Source organism: Lycorma delicatula, chromosome 2 (genome assembly GCF_047948215.1).
Source record: "Lycorma delicatula isolate Av1 chromosome 2, ASM4794821v1, whole genome shotgun sequence".
Taxonomy (NCBI): domain Eukaryota; kingdom Metazoa; phylum Arthropoda; class Insecta; order Hemiptera; family Fulgoridae; genus Lycorma; species Lycorma delicatula.
The window spans coordinates 133,051,692-133,075,129 of NC_134456.1; the positions used below are offsets into that span (position 1 = coordinate 133,051,692).

A 23,438-nucleotide genomic window follows, 5' to 3' on the forward strand; every position below is an offset into this window, starting at 1 on the left:
CAGGCCGAGTTATTTTCAATGCGGTTTCGGGCCGGGCCAGTACCGGAACGGAACGGTGATCACAATGCACCGGATCTAAATTTCGTTCAGTTGTCCATTTCCCGCCGGCTGCCCATCTCAAGAGGCTGCAGAGCGTCGCGATGGAAGCGTGGCAGCTGGAATGGGACAACACGACTAAGATCCCTGTACAAGTTTATACGGGATCAGGGAGATGGTATGCCTCTCCGTTTTTAAGGGCAACGGGTGCCCAGGTGCTCACTAACCATGTTAATTTAAACCAATATCTCTTTCGGTTCCACCTGGCAGCTGTGATGAGCTGTGCGTCTGCGGGGAGGTCCAGTCAAATGAACACCTGATGTTTGACAGGTGTGCTCTGGAGGGGGGGGCAGAGATCGGGCCACCCTGGAACTTATGGCTTCAAGGGGAAAATTGGCCACTTACAAGCGGCGAGTCAATGTGGCGAGAGCCGTATTGTCGGACCGTGTGGGAGTTCTTTGATGCGGTTGCTATGTTCAACCGGCATCAGTAGTTTACTTAAGGGAAAGACTCCTAACGCACTACTATGGGAAGCTAACCTTGAGGTATATGACTGACCACCAGCCAATTAGGACTCCAAGCGCCTTAATATGGTGGACAGATACCTGCTGGCATTCAGCGATCTAGTCTTGGCAGCAAATTGCTGTCTAGACAAAGTAAATTGTAATTTATGGATGTCATATATATTTTTCGTAGTTGACGAGGTGCGCTTACCCATTTTTGTAAATATATGACAAGTGAGAAGTTGGGACACGTAAAATGGTGGTGTATGGCACTGCGCTCAGTCCGCTCACGCCATTACGTAAGCTCTAGGAGCTATTTAGGACACTGGTCGCTAAACTTTTTCGAGGCTCAGTAGCCATTTGTGGCACAGACATTCGGTCTTATGCTTTAGGGCGACCGAATGGGGTGGTGGCCGGAGAAATGTCAAGCAAACCATATTATAGGAGATATTGTAGGAAACTATATGATGATTCTATCGAATATCTTGTTTCTTAAGGCCGTGCATCTGTATTCGACTATTTAATTTTTTTTTTCGCGTTATCTGAACGATGATAACACGAAAGTGTTTTTCTCCATCACAAAAAAAAATGAAATAACTAAAAATATTTCGGAGCTGGTTACGCTGGGTACATCATTTATCAGCTCATTATAACCTCATCTTCACTGCTTAAATTCTTTTACCCATGAATCAGCTCTCTCTTGCTTATATTAGTATAGATTCATTTACAAAACTTTAGCTTGGTATCTCTTTTCAGTTTTCTTTTCTTCTTACTTTTAATTGTTACCGAATCGCCCAAGAACAACGTAATATAATTTTATGACACCGAAATGTGCACAGTAGGTAAAAAGGGAACTGAAAATTTTGAAGAAGATTCCGAGAAAAAATTATAGAAATATTTTATAATAATAACAAAACTAACTATTATTAAGGTTAATAGAACATATACAGTATATGAGCAACTAAATTTAACTTTTTGATAGTAGCCTGACATGTGGATTCTAGAAACTGTAGCTATAAACCAAGATTGGAATACATTAATTAGATTTCAGGATGCAAATGTTTTCACATTATAAACGAATAGTAGTTATCAGGAAAATTAAGAGTAAATATGAAATATATATGTACACCATAACAAAAATTTTATAAATTTTGATAACCTGTAGAGTTTGATGTGAAATTACCATCTGATTTTTTGAATTTAGTCAAACTCTTGTTAATTAGTCATTTTTGAGTAATTGTATATACTTTTTATTTTTGTTTTTCTTCTTTATAAATATATATAAAATCATATATATAATATGGAAATTCATGAAATCGAGAAGCAGAACGGAAAATCCACGGTGCGGTCCTCAGACACGGAACCTGGATCAAACGACCCAACACAGACTCCATCACCGATAAGTTTAGGAAAATGCGTCTACAATCCTACAGACACTTATGCAGCATAGGGGAAGATAGAATCACTAAGAAATTTATCAACATCGTCAAGGCAAGTAAGTTAAAGTCCATTTGGATGGACTTTAAAATACAAGACGGCCTGGAACGACTGAACATCTCAGAAGAATAAATTATGGACAGAAGGAAATTTGGAATGAAATTAGAAATAAGAAAATTGAACAAGATCAAAAAAAAAGAAAAAATAGGAAGAATATGGGCGGAGGAGAGGAAGAAGAAACATAGTGAAAGGAAGAAGACGTTTTGGGAGGAAAATAAAAGAGAAGGAAGTAAAGCCTTGTTTGACTCAAGTTCACGCACTCTTCTAAATGGGAATAATGGGAAATAATGATATATAAAATCATAACTTTCTCTCTAGTAAACAATTTGTTTCAGATATTTTCATCGGTCCATTGGGATTATATGAATGTATAACATTCGCAAGTAAAAAATAAACCTTGCTATTAAATTTATCTCTATTTTGACAGGAAAAGGAATATTGTAATTTTAATATTATGCAATTTTCATTTACGTTAATATCATTTAATAAAATCTTTACATGCAATTAAGCACATGTTAACCAATGCATTACAAGTAATTGAATTTTTCGTTATAATTTAATGGTTTTTAAATCTTTATACCTTTTCATCAGTTACAAACACATTGATAAGTCTGCTAATAAGAAAATAAAATAGATTTTTTTGTAATTGTAATTAATTTCTTGTTCAGCTATTATTTTTTATTTAGTTTTTTTTTTTTTAATTTAAATGTAATTTTTTATACTATTCCCGCTGAAAAGTATACATTACTATTTCTAATATTATTAAAATTAAAAACTTAATTTGGGAACGTATTTTTTTAATCTTTGTGTTATTTCTAACATTAAACTGTTATTTACCAACAAATTAAATACACATAAAATTAAATTATTGATAAAATGTATATTAAAATATATGCTGTAAAAATATAACTAAAAATTTAGATAGATAGTTAATTACTTTTGATAGTGATATTCTTAACTTTATTAAATTTATGTAAAATCTTTTTTTAGGTTAAATAATTAAAAATTACATTTTGACACAAAGCAATGGGAAAAAATTAATTCACATTTTTTAGCTAGGTTAATTAAATAAGTTAAAAGATACAACGGTCTCTTTTTATACAAAAAGGTGTATTTAAAAAACAAGGTACGAATTTTTAAAATAATTTTGATATTAAATTACAGTAATAAAACGCAAAAGTGAGTTCGCAAACTACTGTAGATATTGTAAAAAAAAATATATCAGTTTATTTCGGAGGGTGAAAGATTTACATAAAAGAATAATTAATCTGATAAACTTAAAGAATATATTATTTTCCTGACCGCATAAAGAAAATATGTATTCTAATTAAAATTCAACGTACAATTATCTAATTACTTTTTTTTAATACGGTGCGCCTATAACATAAGTTTTACTAAGAGTATAGCATTATAATACATACGTAGTAACAAACATATTTATAAAAACGTAAATTTTATAATGCACTTGCTGAAAAATTAAAAGAGAAGTAATTTAGCCACTTTTAATTAAAAAATAACAATATAGTAACATTAACAAATTTGAAAAATAAATAAATTTAATTAAAATTCTTTTATAAAAGTATCAGTAAAATTATTTTCATTAATTTAATATGAAGATTTATTTTTACTGATGAATAATTCACCACAGAAACTTACAAAGAAGCTTGTAACGTGGATATATAGGGATGGAGAGCGTAGGAAAATTCCATGCGGGACCGGGATCTGAACACGCGACCTTTGGATGAAAGACCGAGACGCTACCACTCCACTACGGAGATTGACAGTATTTTTGAAGAAGAAAAAAATTTAACTTGACAGCTTTACAATAATTTTTTTTCTTTAGTCATTTGACTAGTTTGATACAGCTCTCCAAGATTCCCTATCTAGTGCCAGTCGTTTCATTTCGGTATACCCCCTACATCCTACATCCCTAACAATTTGTTTACATATTCCAAACGTTGCCTGCCAGCACAATTTTTCCCATATACCTGTCCTTCCAATATCAAAGCAACTATTGCAGGATCTCTTAAAATGTGTCCTATAAGTCTCTCTCTTCTTTTAGCTCTTGGGGGGGCTAGAACTCAGGCCACCTAGGAACTTAGAGGTCAAGGGGAAAATTGGCCACTCATAAGCGGCGTGTGGCGTGAGCCACATTGTCGGACCGTGTGAGTGTTTCCTTGATGCCGTTGCTTTGTTCAACCGGCATCAGTAGTTTATTTAAGGGAAAGTCTCCACCTCACTGTTGTGGGAAGCTACCCGAGAGTTATAGCTGGACATCAGCCAATTAAAGCTACAAGCGCTTTAATATTGGTGGGCTGGTACTTGCGGGCATTCAGCTACCTAGGCGTGGCAGCGAATTCCTGTCTTGACGTGATAAATTTAATCTGTTGAATGTCATATATATTTTAGTAGTTGACGGTGTACCCATTTTAGAATATATGACAAGTGAGCGGTGGGACACGAAGCAAGTGATGTGTGGCAGCATGCTTAGTTCGCTCACTAGGTTAGCTCTAGGAGCTAGTTAGGGAACTGGTCGCTAAACTGATTCGAGGTTCAATAGCCGTTTGTGGCACAGATATTCGGTCTTATGCTTTAGGGCGACCAAATAGGGTGTTGGCGGGAGAAATGCCATGCAAATCAAATCAAATCTTCTTTTAGCTGTATTTTTCCAAATGCTTCTTTCTTCATCAATTTGACGCAATACATCTTCATTTGTCATTCTATCCAGACATCTTATATTTCCATTCTCCTGTAGCATTACATTTCAAAAGCTCCTAATCTTTTCTAATCAGGTTCTTCAATCGTCCAAGTCGTACTTCCTTATAAAACTACGCTCCAAACATATACTTTCAAAAATGCTTTCCTGATGTTTAAATTAACTTTTGATGTAAGCAAATTATATTTCTGAATGAAAGATCGTTTCGGCTGTGCTATTTTTCGTTTTATATTGCTCCTGCTTCGTCCATCTTTAGTTTTGTTCCCAAATAACAAACTTTTTCTACCTCCATAAATGTCCATTATTTAATACTCCATAAGTTAGCCTTTTCTCCTATTTTTATATCTAGTGGTCCATTTACTTCATTTCTACTGCATTTCATTACTTTCGTTTTGTTCTTGTCTATTTTTATGCGGTGATGCTTGTGAAGGACTTCTTCTATGCCATTCATTGTTTCTTCTAAACCTTCTTTACTCTCGGCTAGAACTACTATATCATCAGCAAATCGTAGCATCATTATCTTTGCACTTTGCACTGTTACTCCGGATTTAAATTGTTCTTTAACTTCATTAACAGCTAATTCTCTGTAAAGATTAAAAAGTAATGGTGATAGGGAACATCCTTGACGGACTCGCTTTTTCATTACTGCTGATTTCTTAAGCTCTTCAATTATTACAATTGGAGTTTGGTTCCTTTAAATCTTAGCAATTGTTCTTATATCTGTGTCCCTTAAACTCTTTTAAAATGCCGAACATTTTATTCCAGTCTACATTATCAAATGCCTTTTCTAAATCAATAAGTGGTATAAATGTCAGTTTGTTTTTCCTTAAACTTCCTTCTGTGTGTGTGTATATATATATATATATAAAAATTAAAAAATAATTTTCTAAATGTATAGATAAATTATTGTGAAGTAATTAACTGCCATATGCCGGCATGTGAACTGGATTGACTGTGCTAACAGACAGCAGAATATCATTTATATTATTAGTGAATATGCTGGTTAGAGATGCAATGTGTCTAGCTGTAGAATACAAACTTGTATTTTCTTTTGTAAGTCATTATCTATTAACTACCAGCGTAATGCTTTACGTTGTTTTAGCAAAATGTGATCTCAACCCAAGTTCAGTTTTGCCGCCTTTCTGAACAGTTAGATTATACGGGTGTAATAAAATAAGCTACAATTAATACATACTTTTCAAAAAATGAATTAAAATCTACTAAAAAGTAAAAAGAAGAAATACATTTCTAATACTTATTTAAATTTTGATGTTTTTTTTTAATTCAGCACCAGATTAACAACAAAATGATTGGCCTTTCATGGTGCTGATTTCAAAGCTTAAAATTGATAAAGAATTAAATTGTATTATTTGTTATTTTAGTTCATAATTTTAATTTCATTATAGTTATTAGTTCTAATTATTATAGTTCTAGAAGGGAAAGTATTATAACTTCTCCAATTTGGGGATTTGCGGTTTTCACCTGATCTTGACGTTTAGACACCTAAGGAACCCAAAATCCGGATGGAAATTTTCCGGATAATAATGTGCGTACGCACGTGTGTGTTCGGTGTTAGCCTCTAAATCACCTCATATCTCCAGAATTACTGAATCGATTTTTACCAAATTTGATCAGATTAATTCTATACATGGTGCATTGATGCCATTAAATTTTCATCTTAAAAGGTCAAGGGGTTGAGGCTGTAGAGCAAGTTCACCATCGGTAACTGGAGATTTCGCCTGATTAAGGTCGTATTTTATTATTTACAAATAAAACATTAATATCTGAAAAAAATTTTTTTGACATATCGCACCACCACACCACAAAATTCTCTAAACTACTGCTATGCTGTGACGTCGCAGGCGAGCAATAGAATTAAATAAATGAATAATATTTAACTTGTAAAGAAGTAACTCGGTTTGGTTGGGTCTCGAATTTCTCGATCGCCCGGTGGACTCAGTACCTGGTGCGTTAACCGTCGTGGCTACATCGGTATGCCGACCGTACAAGAGAAATTTGTAGTATGTAAATTGTGAAATTACATTAGTTTAGTTAGTGCCGACCGTCGCCGTTAGTACCGCCACACCTCGCGAATTAAATACGGTATGCGCGCGCGCTTTAGTTAAAATAAATTGAATAAACGAAAAATATTATATTTAAATAAAATGATAAATATTTTAAAACAAGTTGTGTGTAAAAGCCGTGCATCAGAAACATTCAACAATGACGTGAAATTCTTAAAAATATGTTGTCAGATATAATAATATTTATACGTTTGAAAAAAAGTCTCCCGCGCAAATATAAACCCATTTATATTTACTCATATTCGAAGACGAGAATCCAAAGAGTTTAATCTAAGAATACTGATGCACAGAAACTACGGTGAATGTCTTTGATCTACTGTGAACTAAAGCTGCCTAGAATGCAGAAATATGTGTTACTTTTCTAGCTCGATTGTTTTACAATTTTTTTTCAAATTTATTTTTAAATTTCTTTGTTTATCAAAATTATTTCAGCTTATTTTTTACGCCGTAATGAACAGTAAACTCAGATGATAAAGATTAGAAAATCGCTTCATTTTATCTATGTTGCCATTGTACCTTTAAATATAAACATCGTGAAAATAGCTCAGTAACTCAATCAAAAATATAAAAAATAATCATTACTATTGATAAAATTGGTGATTCTAAAAATTATTACAATTCTAAAAATTAATAAATAACAAATGTACGGGTTTAATTGAGAAAGTTCTCGTTTAATCGAATTCAGTTAAAATACATGATAAAATTATTACTAGATATTATTATTCATACTGAGTGGCGTTTTAATTTAGGTTGATCCCATGTTTCAACAAGATTTGTTTTTTTTACTATGTATTAATTTTTTTTGCTGTTTCCTTACTATTTTAGTTTTCTTGTTATTCGTAAGATTTTTTTTCAGAAGCTTTTTTGCAGTACTAATAATTTTGGTGGTATTGTTTTTTGAGGTCAAGATATAAAAAAAATAATATACATATAATTGTTCAGTCCTATTTTCAAGAGTTTCACGTTTAACTTTAATTTCACTTTATTCTTTTGACGAAATATAAATATTAGAAAACATACTAAATGGAAATTGGTATGAATCTTTTTTATGGAATCTTATTTGAATGAGTGTTTATAATTTTATTAGCTGCTACAATGGAGGTAATTTATAGTGTAGTTTCGATTTATACGAAATATTTTTTAAGCAGAGTTATGAAAAAAATTAACATAAGCGCTGTCCGTATGCGAGTGCGCTTTCTGTGTGTCCCTCTAGTAGCAGTTCTTTATGATTGATTAAATAGGAGGGATACTCCAGGGTAATCGAGAGTTGTGATCTAGATCCCTTATACCATAGAGAATTATATCGGTTACCGCACCGGAACAAGAGATATACTACCGGAGGATCAGCATTGTTCGCAATGCTCATTAGTAATAATAGTGTTAAGGTTAATTAAATAATATTTATTTAATCCCTTATTGTTGTAAAATCTAGACGTTGCATTAGTATGAAGTCTGTGACTAATATTTTAGAAATTGCAGCCGATTGTATGAACCCTTTTAAACTTAAAAATAATAATAGGTCTTTTACAATAACCATATGAAAATTACCCGCAGATGTTAAAAATAAGTGGAAATAAGTTTGAACAATTTATTTTAAGTAAAAATAAGCAAGTTAGATTCTTTTAAAAATCGTTTTAAACATTTTTGAAACATTGCTTTGAATATCTCAAGAGTTAAATCCTACAGATTTCTAATGAGTTCTCATTTAATGATAAATGATATCTCTTCTTACTAAAGAGTACTTTTTTCAAGACTTCACACACTTACCACCTCTATAAATGTCTATAATTACACGGTAAGCCTTTTTATTTTTTAATCCATTAAGGAATGAAACCTGTAGACAGTCTTCTTTTATGAAAATTTTCTAGAAAAAATGTTATCACTAAATTACAATGTTTTTCTGAGAATTTAATTTTTTTAGTTTTATTTTTATACTAAACTGATATTTAATAATTGAAATTATATTTATATATATGCATAATTTTCTTCGGAACTTTCCAGTAGGCAAAAGATATTTTTAGTATACAATCGAGTAAATAATTTCTTTAGCTTTAATATTAGATTATAAATATAATTTATTTTATTTTAAACAGGAAGTCGAGGTTTAGAAGCACCTTATGCAGTTCTTGTATTTGTTCATGGAGAGTCCTACGAATGGAACTCAGGAAATCCTTACGATGGCAGCGTACTCGCCAGTTACGGACACGTTATTGTAGTTACTGTCAATTATCGACTCGGCATTCTGGGTAAGTTATTATCGTTCTAACACATGTTTACAAAAATCTGTTTTTTTATAACAGCCAGAATAATTGTGTAAACTTTGCCAGAGAAATCTAGTTTTGTGTAGAATTTATTAAATGTGTTTAATTTCGATATTTGTTTTGATTAGGCATAAGCAATATCATGTTAAATATTTTCCATTGTTAGTTAACACGTGCGTAAGAACTGTTTATCATACTTCAAATTATAATAATAAGCCCATTATTATTTGTATCCCTCAAATTATGTAGGTTCATATATATTTATTTATTTATTTTTGTGCTTGGTGATATCGCCACATAAACTTGAAGCTTGTGCATAAGATATGGAAATTTTGCGTATGAAAAATGCCATGTCTGACCGGGGATTCGAAACCAGGACATCCGGATGAAAGGCCGAAACCCTTCCACCGGCCGGCCTTCCTTAAATTATTATTTAATAATTTATTTTAAACTGATAAAATAAAATAAGTTATTTTTGAATTAATAATCATATGTATTGTTATCGTACAATTAAAAAAGAAAATCTCGGTTAATTTCTAGTTTTATGAGGGAGAATCACCGAATCATCTACACTCTTAAATCGTTGTTTTGTTGATATAACAGTTATTGATTTTGTCATGAGCTTCTAAGATCAAATATCGTTATATCTAGAGTGAAAGTTACGTTCAGTATTTCGTAGTTGCTTGTCTTAAAACAATTAAATGCAAATTAGCGTAAATAACATTATTGTAAATTAGATCTAGTTTTTTAAGCTATTACTCTGCTTCTAATCAAATGAAATAAAATATAACAAAAATAAAATAACAGAACGTGCTCCTTCAGAAGGTGTATTTCACAATGTTCATCTATATTTTTTAATTGCAATAAATAAATCCAAGCTTCACCAAAATATTTTAAGAAATATGAATAAGAATACCATATTTGTTTTATGATAATAGTTTTTAATTACTGAAAATAAATTAGATTAATTTTAGTGAGAGGATCTATACCTCACTATAAATGAAAAACCGACCATAAAAATTAAATATTTCACAAGTGGAAACTTTTTTAATTTACGCATAAGGTAAAACTTCTAGGCAAGAAGAACTTAATTTAGTTTATGATAAATTAAAGCAATTATTTCTTGTATTCTTTCTTATTTATTTTCGCAATTTAAAGAAAGAAATCTCTCGCAGTGATGTGTTTTAATTAAATGTTTTCTTTACTGTTCTTTTATACATCTATTTTCTTTGGGAAGACAGGCAAATTTCCGACCAGTGCTACAAAATCGGTATACTCGTATTCGTATATTAAATGTATCGCTCTAAGCAATATTTCATTAATTGGAATTAAAATCGTTGGTAACAACAATATATTCATATTAAACGGTTGTGTATAAAAGAAATATCGAATGATGGTTTCGTTTAAGAATAATTTTTTTAGCCACATACGTTTTAGTTCTATTATAAAATGACCACAAAAATAATTTTATAATATTTATAGATAAAAATAAACCCAATATCCAGTTTTACATTGTATTCAACTTAATTATAACCTTATAATTAATTCCTTCTAAATACCTTTACTTCATCGTTAGATTAATATTGTCAACTTATTTATGAGATTATTTTTATTTGTCTTCAACCAAACATTCACGTACATATATAAAATAAATTAATTTTTTTTGTCTTCTGTCATTTATCTCTGCCGTTAATCGGTTAGTTGTAACAATGATTTCCATGTTATTACGTTGAAGTACATGATCTTAACAATTATTCACCTTACCTTTTGCCCCTCTCCAGCAATTGGATATTATTTTTTACCAACCTTATATTTTTCTTCCTTACTACATGACCAAACCGTTTCAAATCATTTGAATATAATCCATTTCCATAAGTTTTGTTCTTTCTGCTTTCTTCATTATTTTTCTTCTTGGTTTCCTCATTGAAATTTATGAAATTCCTTTTCAATTGTCACTTATGTATTAATCTGTTGTCTCTTATTCACTGTTCATGGTTCTCAGCCTTGAACGCATTTTTAAAATATTTTTATAACAGCTTCATTCTATTAATGATATTTCAACTCGACAAATCAGGTTAACCATTGGATGATAAAATAATAATATTTATTACCATTATAAAAGTTCTACCGTCGGCTGTTGGACGCAAATAACAAAATCATTTTTTTGTTTTATTTTATTCTATTCGACAGTTCTATGATAACTATCGACGTAATTTGCTTTATCATCAGGCTAATCAATCTTCATGTGAGGCTTCATGTGAGGTATTTAAATTTAATTATTGTTTTGATTCTCCTGTAGTATTATTACATGGTCGTCGTAAATAAAAAGATTATTTGTACGGATAATTCTGTGTCCATGATTTACATTTGATAAACAATACGTAAAGTTAAATATAATTGACAACATAGCGCTACCTATAATAGTTGTTAAGAATTTTGAAGCATACATTACGATGATTATAACTAGGAGTATCTTTTATTACTGTAATTATAAGTGAATTATCATGGTTTTTAGTTAAGGAAAATCTTTCAATTACCTAATTTGGCACTATTATTCAGAGACTTCGCAAGATTATTATAAATGTGTAAAAATCACATTTTATTTATATTTATTTTACAAATGCCTCAAATTAAAAAAGTTATCCTTAAAGACAGTTCAAACTACATTCTTGATATATTTATTTTTTTTTTAGCATGCCAAAGACGTTGATTAATGAACCTCTACCGAAATTTACATGATTGTAGTACATTTTATTTACATATAAAACGTAAAGATCGTTTATATGAAAATATGTATCATGGTAACCTATTGTTTTCAGTTACTTCTTTTTAAGGTTTAATATTCTCTTTAAAACTATTTTTGAATAATATAAATTCTGAAATACTAAAGAAAGTATAAAATTCATGATGTTGTATAATATGATTTTCTACAAGTTTTTCTATTCTTCCCATGTGTTTGGTGGGGATTTTAAAATGTGTTACTTTAGTAATTGCCAATATATATTACTGTATATAACAACTAGTGGTATGTGATTCGAATAATCAATCGTGGGTCCAATTACTAATTATATCCGGCGTAATTTAACGTTGGTGTCCACATGGAAATTGGAGGATTTACCCAACTAATATCACTGATAAATTTGTTTGTTTAACTGCACAATAACGGTATAATTAGGTTAATATCTATTTGACCGAGCGAAGCAACGTCCTGTTTTATCTCAACCTATTAGCACTTTATCTGTTTACTTGTGTGTTTGTGACAGTCACGATCAAATTCGTTTTCAGATTTTAATGAAATATTACAATAAGATTCCTTGCTGTTAGATAGAATTACGTAGCATAGCGATTTTTCATAAAATTGTCAGTTTCGAATTCACGGCTGCTTTTTTTTGACAAAAGATGATAGAAATGGTCCCGTGAAAGGGAAGTTTCCACCGTCAGATCACCAATCTCTCCTCCACTCCAGACGTAACTACCGTTTCTAATATATGGCTCAGCTCCGCATTAGATACTTAAGTATTTTTCAACGTATATAGCCTAATGATTATCTCTGTCACAGATATTTACTAATGCACAACATGTTGCCTTTTTAAAACATTATTAAATAGATATGATGCTTCTGCAAACATTTAGTTTTGTTCTATCCTTAAGACACACTATACATTTCAATTTGTAAATAGGGTGGAAGTGACTCCTCAGTAGTTTTCAGAATTGTTTCATAAAAGACTTCTTACAATATTACTAACACAGTGTTATTATTTGCAGCACCGTCCAAACCTTTTACAGCCAGTTATGTTCGTCACTTGTGTTTTGAACTTTCACTTAAGTGATTCTATCTCACTGTCCAGCCTAATTTATTAAATTCAATAAAGAATGACCGACTCTACTCTTCAAAGAATCATTATCATTAGTGAATTTTGTAAAAATTACAAAGTACAGTAAGTAACAATATACGGTAATTTTTCGTGATTGTAATTCTACAAACTAATTTAACAAAACAATGTAGCCTCATGCTGCAGCAATTTTACTTAATTGTTTTTTTATAGTAGGCAATTGATGAAATATTTTGCACTGTAAAATGGGAAAAATTTTACATCCTGCAAACTGCCGAATACAATAATTGTATCCAGTAAAAGCTTGATAACACTATTTTCATTCAGTAAAATGCTTATTCCATAGTTGGGATTTGGAATTTTATAGTAATATCATGGAAAGTTATATGGGAAGTAGAATTACTAAAGATGGACGAAGCAGGAGCGATATAAAATGCCGAATAGCACAAGCGAAACGAGGTTTCAGTAAGAAATATAATTTGTTTACATCAAAAATTAATTTAAACGTCATGAAAAGATTTTTGAAAGTATATGTTTGGAGTGTCGCTTTATATGGAAGTGAAACTTGGACAATCGGAGTATCTGAGAAGAAAAGATTAGAAGCTTTTGAAATGTGGTGCTATAGGAGAATGTTAAAAATCAGATGGGTGGATAAAATGACAAATGAAGAGGTATTGCGGCAAATATATGAAGAAAGAAGCATTTGAAAAAATATAGTTAGAAAAAGAGACAGACTTATAGGCCACATACTAAGGCATCCTGGAATAGTCGCTTTAATATTGGAAGGACAGGTAGAAGGAAAAGATTGTGTAGGCAGGCCACGTTTGGAATATGTAAAACAAATTGTTGGGGATGTAGGATGTATGGGGTATACTGAAATGAAACGACTAGCACTAGATTGGAAATCTTGGAGAGCTGCATCAAACCAGTCAAATGACGAAGAAAAAAAAATCATGGAAAAACTAAGATTTTCCCTGTTTAAATGTATTGCTAAAAATTCAATAATTGTGAAGCTTTAGTAAAGAACAAAGTAGTTCAGTATTCTTTTCCACTTCGGCGCTCATTACCTAATGTTGTACAATTATATATCACATGCAGTTATATATCTTTATACATGGTTTGAATGTCATATATAATTTTATGATGGTGTTTTTGATAACTTGAAAATTTTACTCCAGACGTATTTACTACAAATTTTGATTGGAAGAGTATAATTTTTTAACATTTCCTCGTATAGTTGTTTAATTTTTCTAAAATAAAGTTTGAGAAGTTAAGAAAAGTATTTCCTGAATATTTTCTGCAAATCACCTCTATTCTTATTTGGACATTTCTTTATTGGTTCTCAAAAATATTTTGAAAGCTCATTTTTATACGTAAGGGTAAACCAACATTTAAGAAAACGGATAGTTCATAGTAAATTAGCGGGATTCCATTGAAACCAGTTATTTAATTAATATCTAAAAAAACAGGATTTTTCGAGAAAAAAATCATTGTTTTAAAAATACATCCGTTTTGTTTTGCTTGTTTAATCTTGTTCGATAATAAAATGTAAACATTTTAAAGATATAATTTAGATGAATATGAATAATTTAGTGGATTAACAAAATTTGAAGTGTAAAGAATTAAAAGTGAAAAAACCTACAGTAAATTTTTACTAGAAGAAAAAAAAATTGTTAGGTCATACATAAAAGCAACCAGGTTAAATTAACGGAAGGAAATAAAGGTAGTAAAAAACGTTAGTATTGAAACAAAGGTTAAAATACATAATACCGAGAAACAAAGGTTGGAATACATAAAGGTGTAATCATTATAATAAATAATATTATAAATATAGTATATTAGTAAATATAAAATATTATTATTATTGTTATTACTACTGTGATTTCATTTTTATTTTATTCTGATATAATACAAATAAAGTCCCAATAACACCATCTTTTTACTGGGTAGTCTTCTTTAATAGATTATATTCTCTGTTAACTTTTTATGTGCGGTAATATAAATGTATAGTGAAGTTGTAAGATCACAGTTTGTCCAGATTTTGACTGAACTTCCAAGTATTGTTAGTAACCCCCCCCCCCCCAAAAAAAAACTAGAAGTTAAAAGCCTAAAAAAAAATTACTATTGCTATATTTCTATTTTTGAGCTTTGGGTGTTGACAATTGTCCTAATTTTAAAAACATTTTTGTATCTATAAGTGAGACTTTTGTTGTTATTAACCGTATTACAATTTTAGCAAAACAGTTTTAGTATTAGCCAAAACTACCTTAAAAAGGCTTTCATAAAAGCCGACTTTTTATAATTTGATTACAGTTCCAATAAATATTTACATTTTTCAATAAATATTCAATATGTGAATATCTGGTGGCTTCTTCGAAAAATTTTATAAGATTATTTTTATTTTCAGTCTAAATAACCGTTTAATCAGAACCTATTGATATTACAATGTATATAATTACATTTGCGAGTGGGAGTGTTCCTGCAAATATTGTAGGATATTTTTTTTAAATTTTATTAATTTTTCTATGGATATTACATTTTCAAAAAGTAAGTTTTATGCAAATTCATTGAGTACCTAGTTCGAGTGTTTTTATATTATATGATTTAAAGGAACAATTTGATATTTTTATATAGCTTTTCTTTCTCGAAGCGATAAAATATTTAACTGCGGTACACTTTATTTATTTGATAATAAAATTGGGAATGTATTGAAAGTTAATAAAAACGGCTGGTTTAATAAATGCTTCAATAAATAAAACAAAAATCTATACAGATATTTCCGATTGAAACGGATTATTCTATTAACAAGTGACAATATGAGTGCAGGAGATAATTATTGATTCCTGAAAAAAATGAAAGCGGGTACAACTCATCATTAATACTTTTTGCTTTAATTACGTAATATATAAGTACTTACTAAAATTAGGAAAATAATATTAAAAACATAAATATAGTTCATATTGAAACTTTTATCCCGATTTTAAATAAAATGCACACTCATATTACTTTTAAAAAATAATAAAAGTACATTTAAGTAAGATTGTCATTCCTAGTCGATTTTTACTCAACACGTTACTAACAGGAAATAGATTAAATTAAAAAACAACAGCGATTGTTTACACCTTTATCAAATAAGATCAGCTTCGGTGAGAGCATCTATTTCAGCTGGACCCAGTACTGCAGTAGAGATAGAGTCCGGCTCATCCGTCGCGGAGACATCATCGCTTATCAGTTTAGATTCCCTAGCAAAAATGCTAACAACACCGACGAAAACTTCATCAACTAACGTCAGCCACAGAACGTCACTGGCATCCGAAATAGAGGAAGACGATGCCATGTCTGAGGCCTCAGATACGCTGTCATCAGAGGTTGAGGCCGTTAGAAGAATGGAGAAACGCAAGAAAGGATGGCCGAAAGGAAAGCCTAGAAAGTAATATTCTGGATTCGAAGTTAGAAGAATGTAAATTTTTGAACATTTTTGATTCATAAGAATGTGAATAATTGAATCTTTTTTTTTTTTCTTTGAAGTGGGATGGTGCTAATGACCAAAGTAGTCGATGCCCCTAAAAACCTCAAAAAAAAGAAGATATTTAAAAAACTTAATACAGCCCTTTATCAAACCGGAAAGAATCCTCTTATGAGCAAATAAATTACAGCTTACTGTTATGAAAAACCGAATTTATAATGTATTTAGCGTCGTATATAATTTTTTTTTAATTGCTGTCCCATACGTATAGATAGTACTATTTTCGATCACCGATTTTATCTGTAATGAATAATGACTAAAAATAGCTACTTTTATCAACTTCCTCTATTTTTTGTAAATCATAAAAGAAATAAGAATCTTACGGAGATTTCGTTCCGTCAAAATCGAACGATATTTCATGGGTAACACTCTTTTTTGTTCATTAAATAGCTTAAAATAAATTACATACACTATACGAGCACAGTCATTTTACCTAACCTAACTGTTTGTGTGGATAAGTACTTTTAAGTACCAATTAAATTTTATTGTGTAAGAGTCCATCTTTCTTTACCGAGCAGTTTATTTTTTATTTTTTACCTAATGTGTTAAAGAAAATTAACAATAAAATAACAGAAAGAAACAAAGATTAATAATTTTTTTAATCTTTCCGTTATTTTACTATACATATATTGTAAAAGAATTTTGTTGACTCCGTGAAATTTCTTTTCGTAATGCGAATAGATTTACAATTCTCACAATAAACTATACGACTGCTGAAACTGACATCATATTTTAAAATGAAAGTTTTATAACTCTTGAAATTAAATTTTAATTACTGAATAAATGGACGTAGCTACAACACGTTATTAATGTTCTTTATGTTCATTACCTGAAATAAATCGTTAGTAGTTAGTCTTATTTATTTTTCGTAATCTACAATTCGTTGTGGTGAAGAAATATTTCTCAGAACGTAGATATGTACTGGAATAAAAATTTTAAAAAAAAGTAAAAAACTGTAAAATGCATAAATTATATTTTCGCTGAAATTACAGAGCAAACATTAAAAAAAATGTATATATACGTACAGCAGTTAGAATTCATGTTTAATCTGTTTTGTTAAATTCAGCAATACCGAAATATATTCTACCAAAATGGATAAAATATTAGACTAATTCATTGTTTCTACTCGCATAGTACTTTGGTTTAAGAGCTTCATTCGCGCCCTTGGAAATTTGCCAGACAGCATCACACTTGTAACAATGCAGCTGCTCTACAATCTATCCCTTCTCTTCCTGAGTCGTTTGTCGACTCTAAAGTCTTCTTGTCCTCAGGAATTGATACTACCTATTAACTAACCTACTTATTTACAGAGCTTTACCTTTCTACACCACAGTATTAAACTACGGATTATATATATATATACACACACACACACACACACACATATTTATTAGGCCTACATCTTCGCAGGTATTATATGTTGAAGCGTTTCATTTTGGCTGATTTTTTCATTCTTTAATAATTTTTATGTATATTTTTTACCTCTAATTTGGATTTATTTAAAAGAATATATTTTGATTTTAAACTAAAAATACGAGATCAATGTTCAAGAAATATTATGCCAAATATTTTTTTTTGTTTTTATTATCAATTTTAAATGCTTACAACTATTCAGTTTGTGGATCGATTTTCAAAATTAAAATGTGTTTTTCTATATAAGGTTATTTACTTGCCCTTCAAGCGCTTAAATTTCCAAATTTATCAATATGTATGGTTCAATCTTTACTACTGGTGTTAGAAACAGAAAGAATATTCATTTAATAATCACTGCCTTTCGGGCAAATAATATATTAATATATTATCTAACTTTAGTAAAAAAAAAAAAAATGCTGTTAACTTCATTTAAAATTTTATTACATGTTTATTTTTCATACTTACTTATGTGAATTTCATTCAGAAATTCACATGAACTGATCTTGATAAATCAAAATTTCATTATAGTTAGAATTTTCTTTTAGTCAGTCTGATTTTTGTTTTTTATCAACTTGATGTTGAGTTTCAACTCTTATCAAATTTGTTATAAGACAATAAGGAAAAATAGATAAAAAAATTATTAACGTTGTTTTTTTTTTTTCAAATGAATAATGTTTTATACTTTATTATTATTAAAACCAATAATTTACTTTAAATTATTTATCCATTGTCGTTAAATCACAATTACCAAAAAAGAACATTTTTGCAGAAGTTCTGTAATTTAATTTTTTCCTGATTTGTAGTTTTTCTCAAATCTCCAAATCTCCATAGTTTGATATTTATATATTTTTTAAAAATCCTTTAACTTTGGAGCTCTTGGTTAATCAGTCTAATCCCAATCATCATGCAGTAAAACTTGATAAGAACACCTGTCTCATGTAAACAAATCATCAGAACTTAAGTATCCAATTAGTCTGGATTAAAAATATCGGTATCTATACATTTACGCGAATGCGTGCGCGCGTAGGTTTGTATGTGTGTGTGTGTGTGTGTGCACGCGCGTGTGTAATTTGTGAGTTGCAGTTAGAATCTGTTTTAGAATATCTCTTTACAGCATATGAATTTGAAGTTGTAAAAATTATTTACTTCTAAAATATGAAGAGAACTGTAATTTAAATTTAATTAAAGATTAATAAATTCTTGTAAAACGTATAGAATTTTAATCACTATTGAAACCAAGTACTTATTTTATTGTATGATTCATGTATAAAAAATGAATCCCCAGTTCTAAAATAAATCTATATAATTAAAAGCAGATTGAGCATTCTAAAATGCTCTAAAATATAAGAAATAAAAATGTGATAAAATTAAAAGAAAAAATATATATATGTTTGAATTTATATACAGGAAGAGTAATAAATTACATTGTCGATTGCTTTTGTAAAGCTTTGCACCTTATTTCGTGATAGTTAAATCGTAATTATACACAATTTTAGTTTTAATTTGTTTATTTTCTTTTAATATAAGTTTCTTAACATTGCTGAGAATTGTAAGATACGAAAAGGTTACAGAGTTTTTCAAAAATTAGTGCTGAGCGATTTTACCCGAAAGACCTTACCCCTTAGCATTACTACTCATATTTGTTAATCATCGTCATTGTAATTCAATTATTAAACTTTGTTGGATGATAAACTGTTAAGATTATTTAGGCATTTATATCCGTATTACGACTAAATAGTACATTTCAGTTTGAAATTTCTCTCCAATCTCAGTTTTGAGGCAGGGACGGATACATAATATCTGTACAGTTGAATGAATTTCAATAAATTATTTGGCTAACGATTTTTTTTTTATTTTTATTCAAAGAGGGAATATTTTTTAATCTTAAGTAAAAGATAGAAGAAAAATAATAAATAAAAAACTAATAAACTAATTGATTTATCTAAAATATAAATTTATCTGATTACCAAGTAAAAGGCAACATCATAAAAAAAATAAACAAATAACAGTTAGTAACTAAGAAATAAATAACAGTTGATTTTTCAGTACATTAATATATCTTAATTTCCTTACGTCGATATTTTTAGTCATTTCCGTAAATATTCCATACCGCTAAACCAACCTCTCAAGTTTTAAACTTCTCAAAAATTCAAAACCAATTAAATTTCTCACATAAAAGTATTATTAAGGTGTAATTAAAACAAAAAAGGTTTACACGATTACTCTAGTACAATTAAAAAATTTCTCCACAGCTACCTCGTTCTTTCTTGTCTCTACCAAAAATCTCAACATACGAAGTAAATACAATAAGAATAACTAAAATAAAATTCGGATTAAGTCAGTGGCCACGTGGTATTTACCTTCGTTTTTTTCCGGATTAGGAAACACCATAAAAAATTAATTGTTATTATATTAATAAGTTAGCTCAACAGATATATTATTCTTTTACTGATAGTAATTCTCTACCAAGAAAAATATAAGGTCTTATTTAAAGTTTCTAAATCAGAAAAAAATTATTTAAGCAAAGGCAAAAAATAAATATATGCACACATTTATATTTCAGTTAATATTGCGGCGTATTTTATGTTTAGTAACTATTGTTTTTGAAACCTTTTTTACACTTTTGTTTTAAGATCAGAAAATTTCCTTACAAAAAAAGAGGAAACATTCTAAAGTAATAAAAATATTACAAGCGAATAGTTAAATTCGATTAACAGTTTCCATAAACAGTAATATATCTTGATACAAGGAAATGTATTTGGAGTTGATCTTCCTTTCTACTACAACCTCTATTTCTTTATTTCACATCCCTTATTGTATAAGAGGTAAAATGGAAATTATCTCAGCTCCTCCACTGGCTCCACGATGATACGTTCTAGAGGCTGGAGAGTAGTCGGTTCTTTTTTCGGAGAGTAGTCGGGACTCATAGTGGTTATGATTAGAGTATGAAATTAATTTTTCTATCAGGGAATTACAAAAAGGTCCAAATTATAATAATCAGTGAGGTAGATGGTTTTTTTTTTACATCTGTATTTTCCCCGCCACCAAGCATAAACTCAGCTCCGCGGGTGCCATCGCCTCAAGCTACCTCGATAAAACAAAGTCCCACCCAGGTAACCGGGACACGGTCTTTATTTGCTTGCCACGCTTGTAATGAGGGGACCCCAATGGGGACTACTCACCGGAACTCCGGTCTTTACGCCCTTCCTCTAATGAGGAATCCCCCAAAGGGATCCCCCACCGGGAATACGGTCTCACATTCCCTCCCTGAAGGTACTGCGAAAGAGTCCCAGGCAATCATTCAGGATGGGTGGAAGGCTGGACCCTCCCACCACTCCTGGACTGTGGGTCCCCCGGTTTATGGGTCCCCCATAAACACCCAACAGCACTAAGCCGCATCATACGGCGTAGGTGATGTCTTACATCCCTCCCCTGAAACCTGCAGGAAGGGCACCGACCTTCCCGTCCGCAGACCTTCCGCAGGTAATCAACCTCGCCACAGGTAAAGCAGTGTCTACTACGATCTGGCTCAGTACAGTAATTGGCTCTATGGCCCGGCTTCCAGCAGCGGAAACAAAGGTCGTCAACTCATAAGGGAGTCATAAGGTAGTACCTTATGACTCTGCATGCCACCCATCCAATACGGACGCGTCCGTCGGCCAGTAATTTGTCCGCTAGGATGGGTGGCATGGCCACTGTGACCACCTGTGTCTCACCGCAAGCTGGTCGCATGGACAGAACTTTTATCGACTCTGACTCCCGTAACCTTTTGAAGTTCCTTCATGAACTAATCCTTAGTAGTTAGAACATCCACGTCCTTGACAAGAACGTGAAGACCCTGCCACCCCTCCCTTTCAGGGCTGTTGTGATGCGCTTGACATTCGCGGAAATGTCCTAACTAATTCGTTCAGCTGCACCACAATCAGCCCGCACCCGGATATGAAGTCCTCTCCCTGCCCCTTACGTGCGGAGAGGATCCCGACTTCACCTGGTGACACAGCTCCTTTCACTAAGCGGTGGAATTCGCCGTATTTTTTCCGGGAGACTTTAACGACCAATGTCGTCGTCGGCGGGCCTACCGGTCGTTAACGACATCCTTTAGCGTTGACACCAAGAGGTGCACAAGATAACTCTTTCCAATCCGTCGACCGAAGTAATCTACTGAGCGATGCAAAAGTTGGTCGACTCGTCCCGAAGGTCCTGAGAAGCACATCCCCCTATTGTCACCATCCTTTATAACATGAGGAACCGACCACCAGACAATGGAGGCCACCTTCCTGTCACCGGCCGCCGAATCAATTATGTGGACATAATCAGTGTGACCGATGTCAATCCGTAAATCAAAATCGTCCTCGGACAAGTCTCGAGCAGCGGATTGAACTTCAAGGACTTGGCCCGCCGTCAATTTACCCTAACGAGCCAGGTCTCTGATCCACGGAAATGAAATATTTCCGTGGATCAAGAAAACCATGAAGAATGTTTTCTTATTTATTTACATTATTTTTTTCCTATTTTATGAAAAAAAAAAATAGGAATTAGATCAGTTATATTGGTAAAACATTAACTCAGATAAATCTGAAACTTTAGATGCTGTATTTTTTATACGTATCCTTTTTTTTGTAAATTTGTGTTCTTTGCAGTAGAAGAAATCACAATGATGTTATGGCTTTAATTATGAGTTTACATATCTAAGCGATTATGAATATTTTCTTTACAAAACAGTTTTGTAAAGTAATTGTAAATGTAAATTGTAAATTCGTTTTTTTCGGATTTGAATACTAGATCGTGGATAACAGTGTTCTTTGGTGGTTGGTTTCAATTAATCACACATTTCAGGAATGTTCAGCTTGAGTTTGTCCTAAACTACGCATTAACCGGTACAGTTACATTACTCTGATATCTCGCTAAATCACATTAAATTGTTAATGCGACTAAATATGTGTAATTAAAAATTAATAAATTGATATATTTTTCTTATTTAAATATTTTTGTTTATCAAAAACCAACAATATACATTTTTTTTTGCAGTAGGTTAAAAACTATCTACGTTACTATTATACAGTAACATAAGTAAATTTCCTATTCCTGAATTTTTATATAGTTTTTTACGTTTTATGTTAAATTTATTATAATAATCTCATTACGAATGAAGTACAATTTGAAATTTATTCATATGGAAGAAATAAAATTATATTGTAATTTTTTAAAACAAATTTTTTAATGGAATATATATTAATTATATATCTGAACAATTTTTAATGCAAAATATCTAATATAATAGATAATAGTAGGTAAGAATCGGTTTATATATTACTTTTTCAGTGATTCTGTATCTTATTATTTTTTTTTAAATGCACACTCATAAAAATTCTGATAAAAGTTTCTATGTTAACTGTTTACTATTGAATAACTATTTTAAAATGAAGTATCATTAAAAGTTTTATTTCCTCAGGCAATTGAAAAATAATGTTAAATACTTTACCGTAATTAAATTTAACACTATGTAGGGTTAACACAATGCACCGTGACTGAGTTGTAAAGCAGGATTATGCCATAATACTCTCAATAA

General features: G+C 30.9%; 1 protein-coding gene across 1 annotated transcript in view; it reads left to right on the forward strand.

Moving 5' to 3' along the window:
- LOC142320256 (neuroligin-1-like) overlaps nucleotides 1-23,438 on the forward strand; it is a 770,210-nt gene that overhangs the window by 160,341 nt on the left and 586,431 nt on the right. The window contains exon 3 of the mRNA XM_075357957.1: nucleotides 8,930-9,082. Coding sequence (XP_075214072.1) covers nucleotides 8,930-9,082 — 153 coding nt within the window. The remainder of the gene's footprint in view (nucleotides 1-8,929; nucleotides 9,083-23,438) is intronic.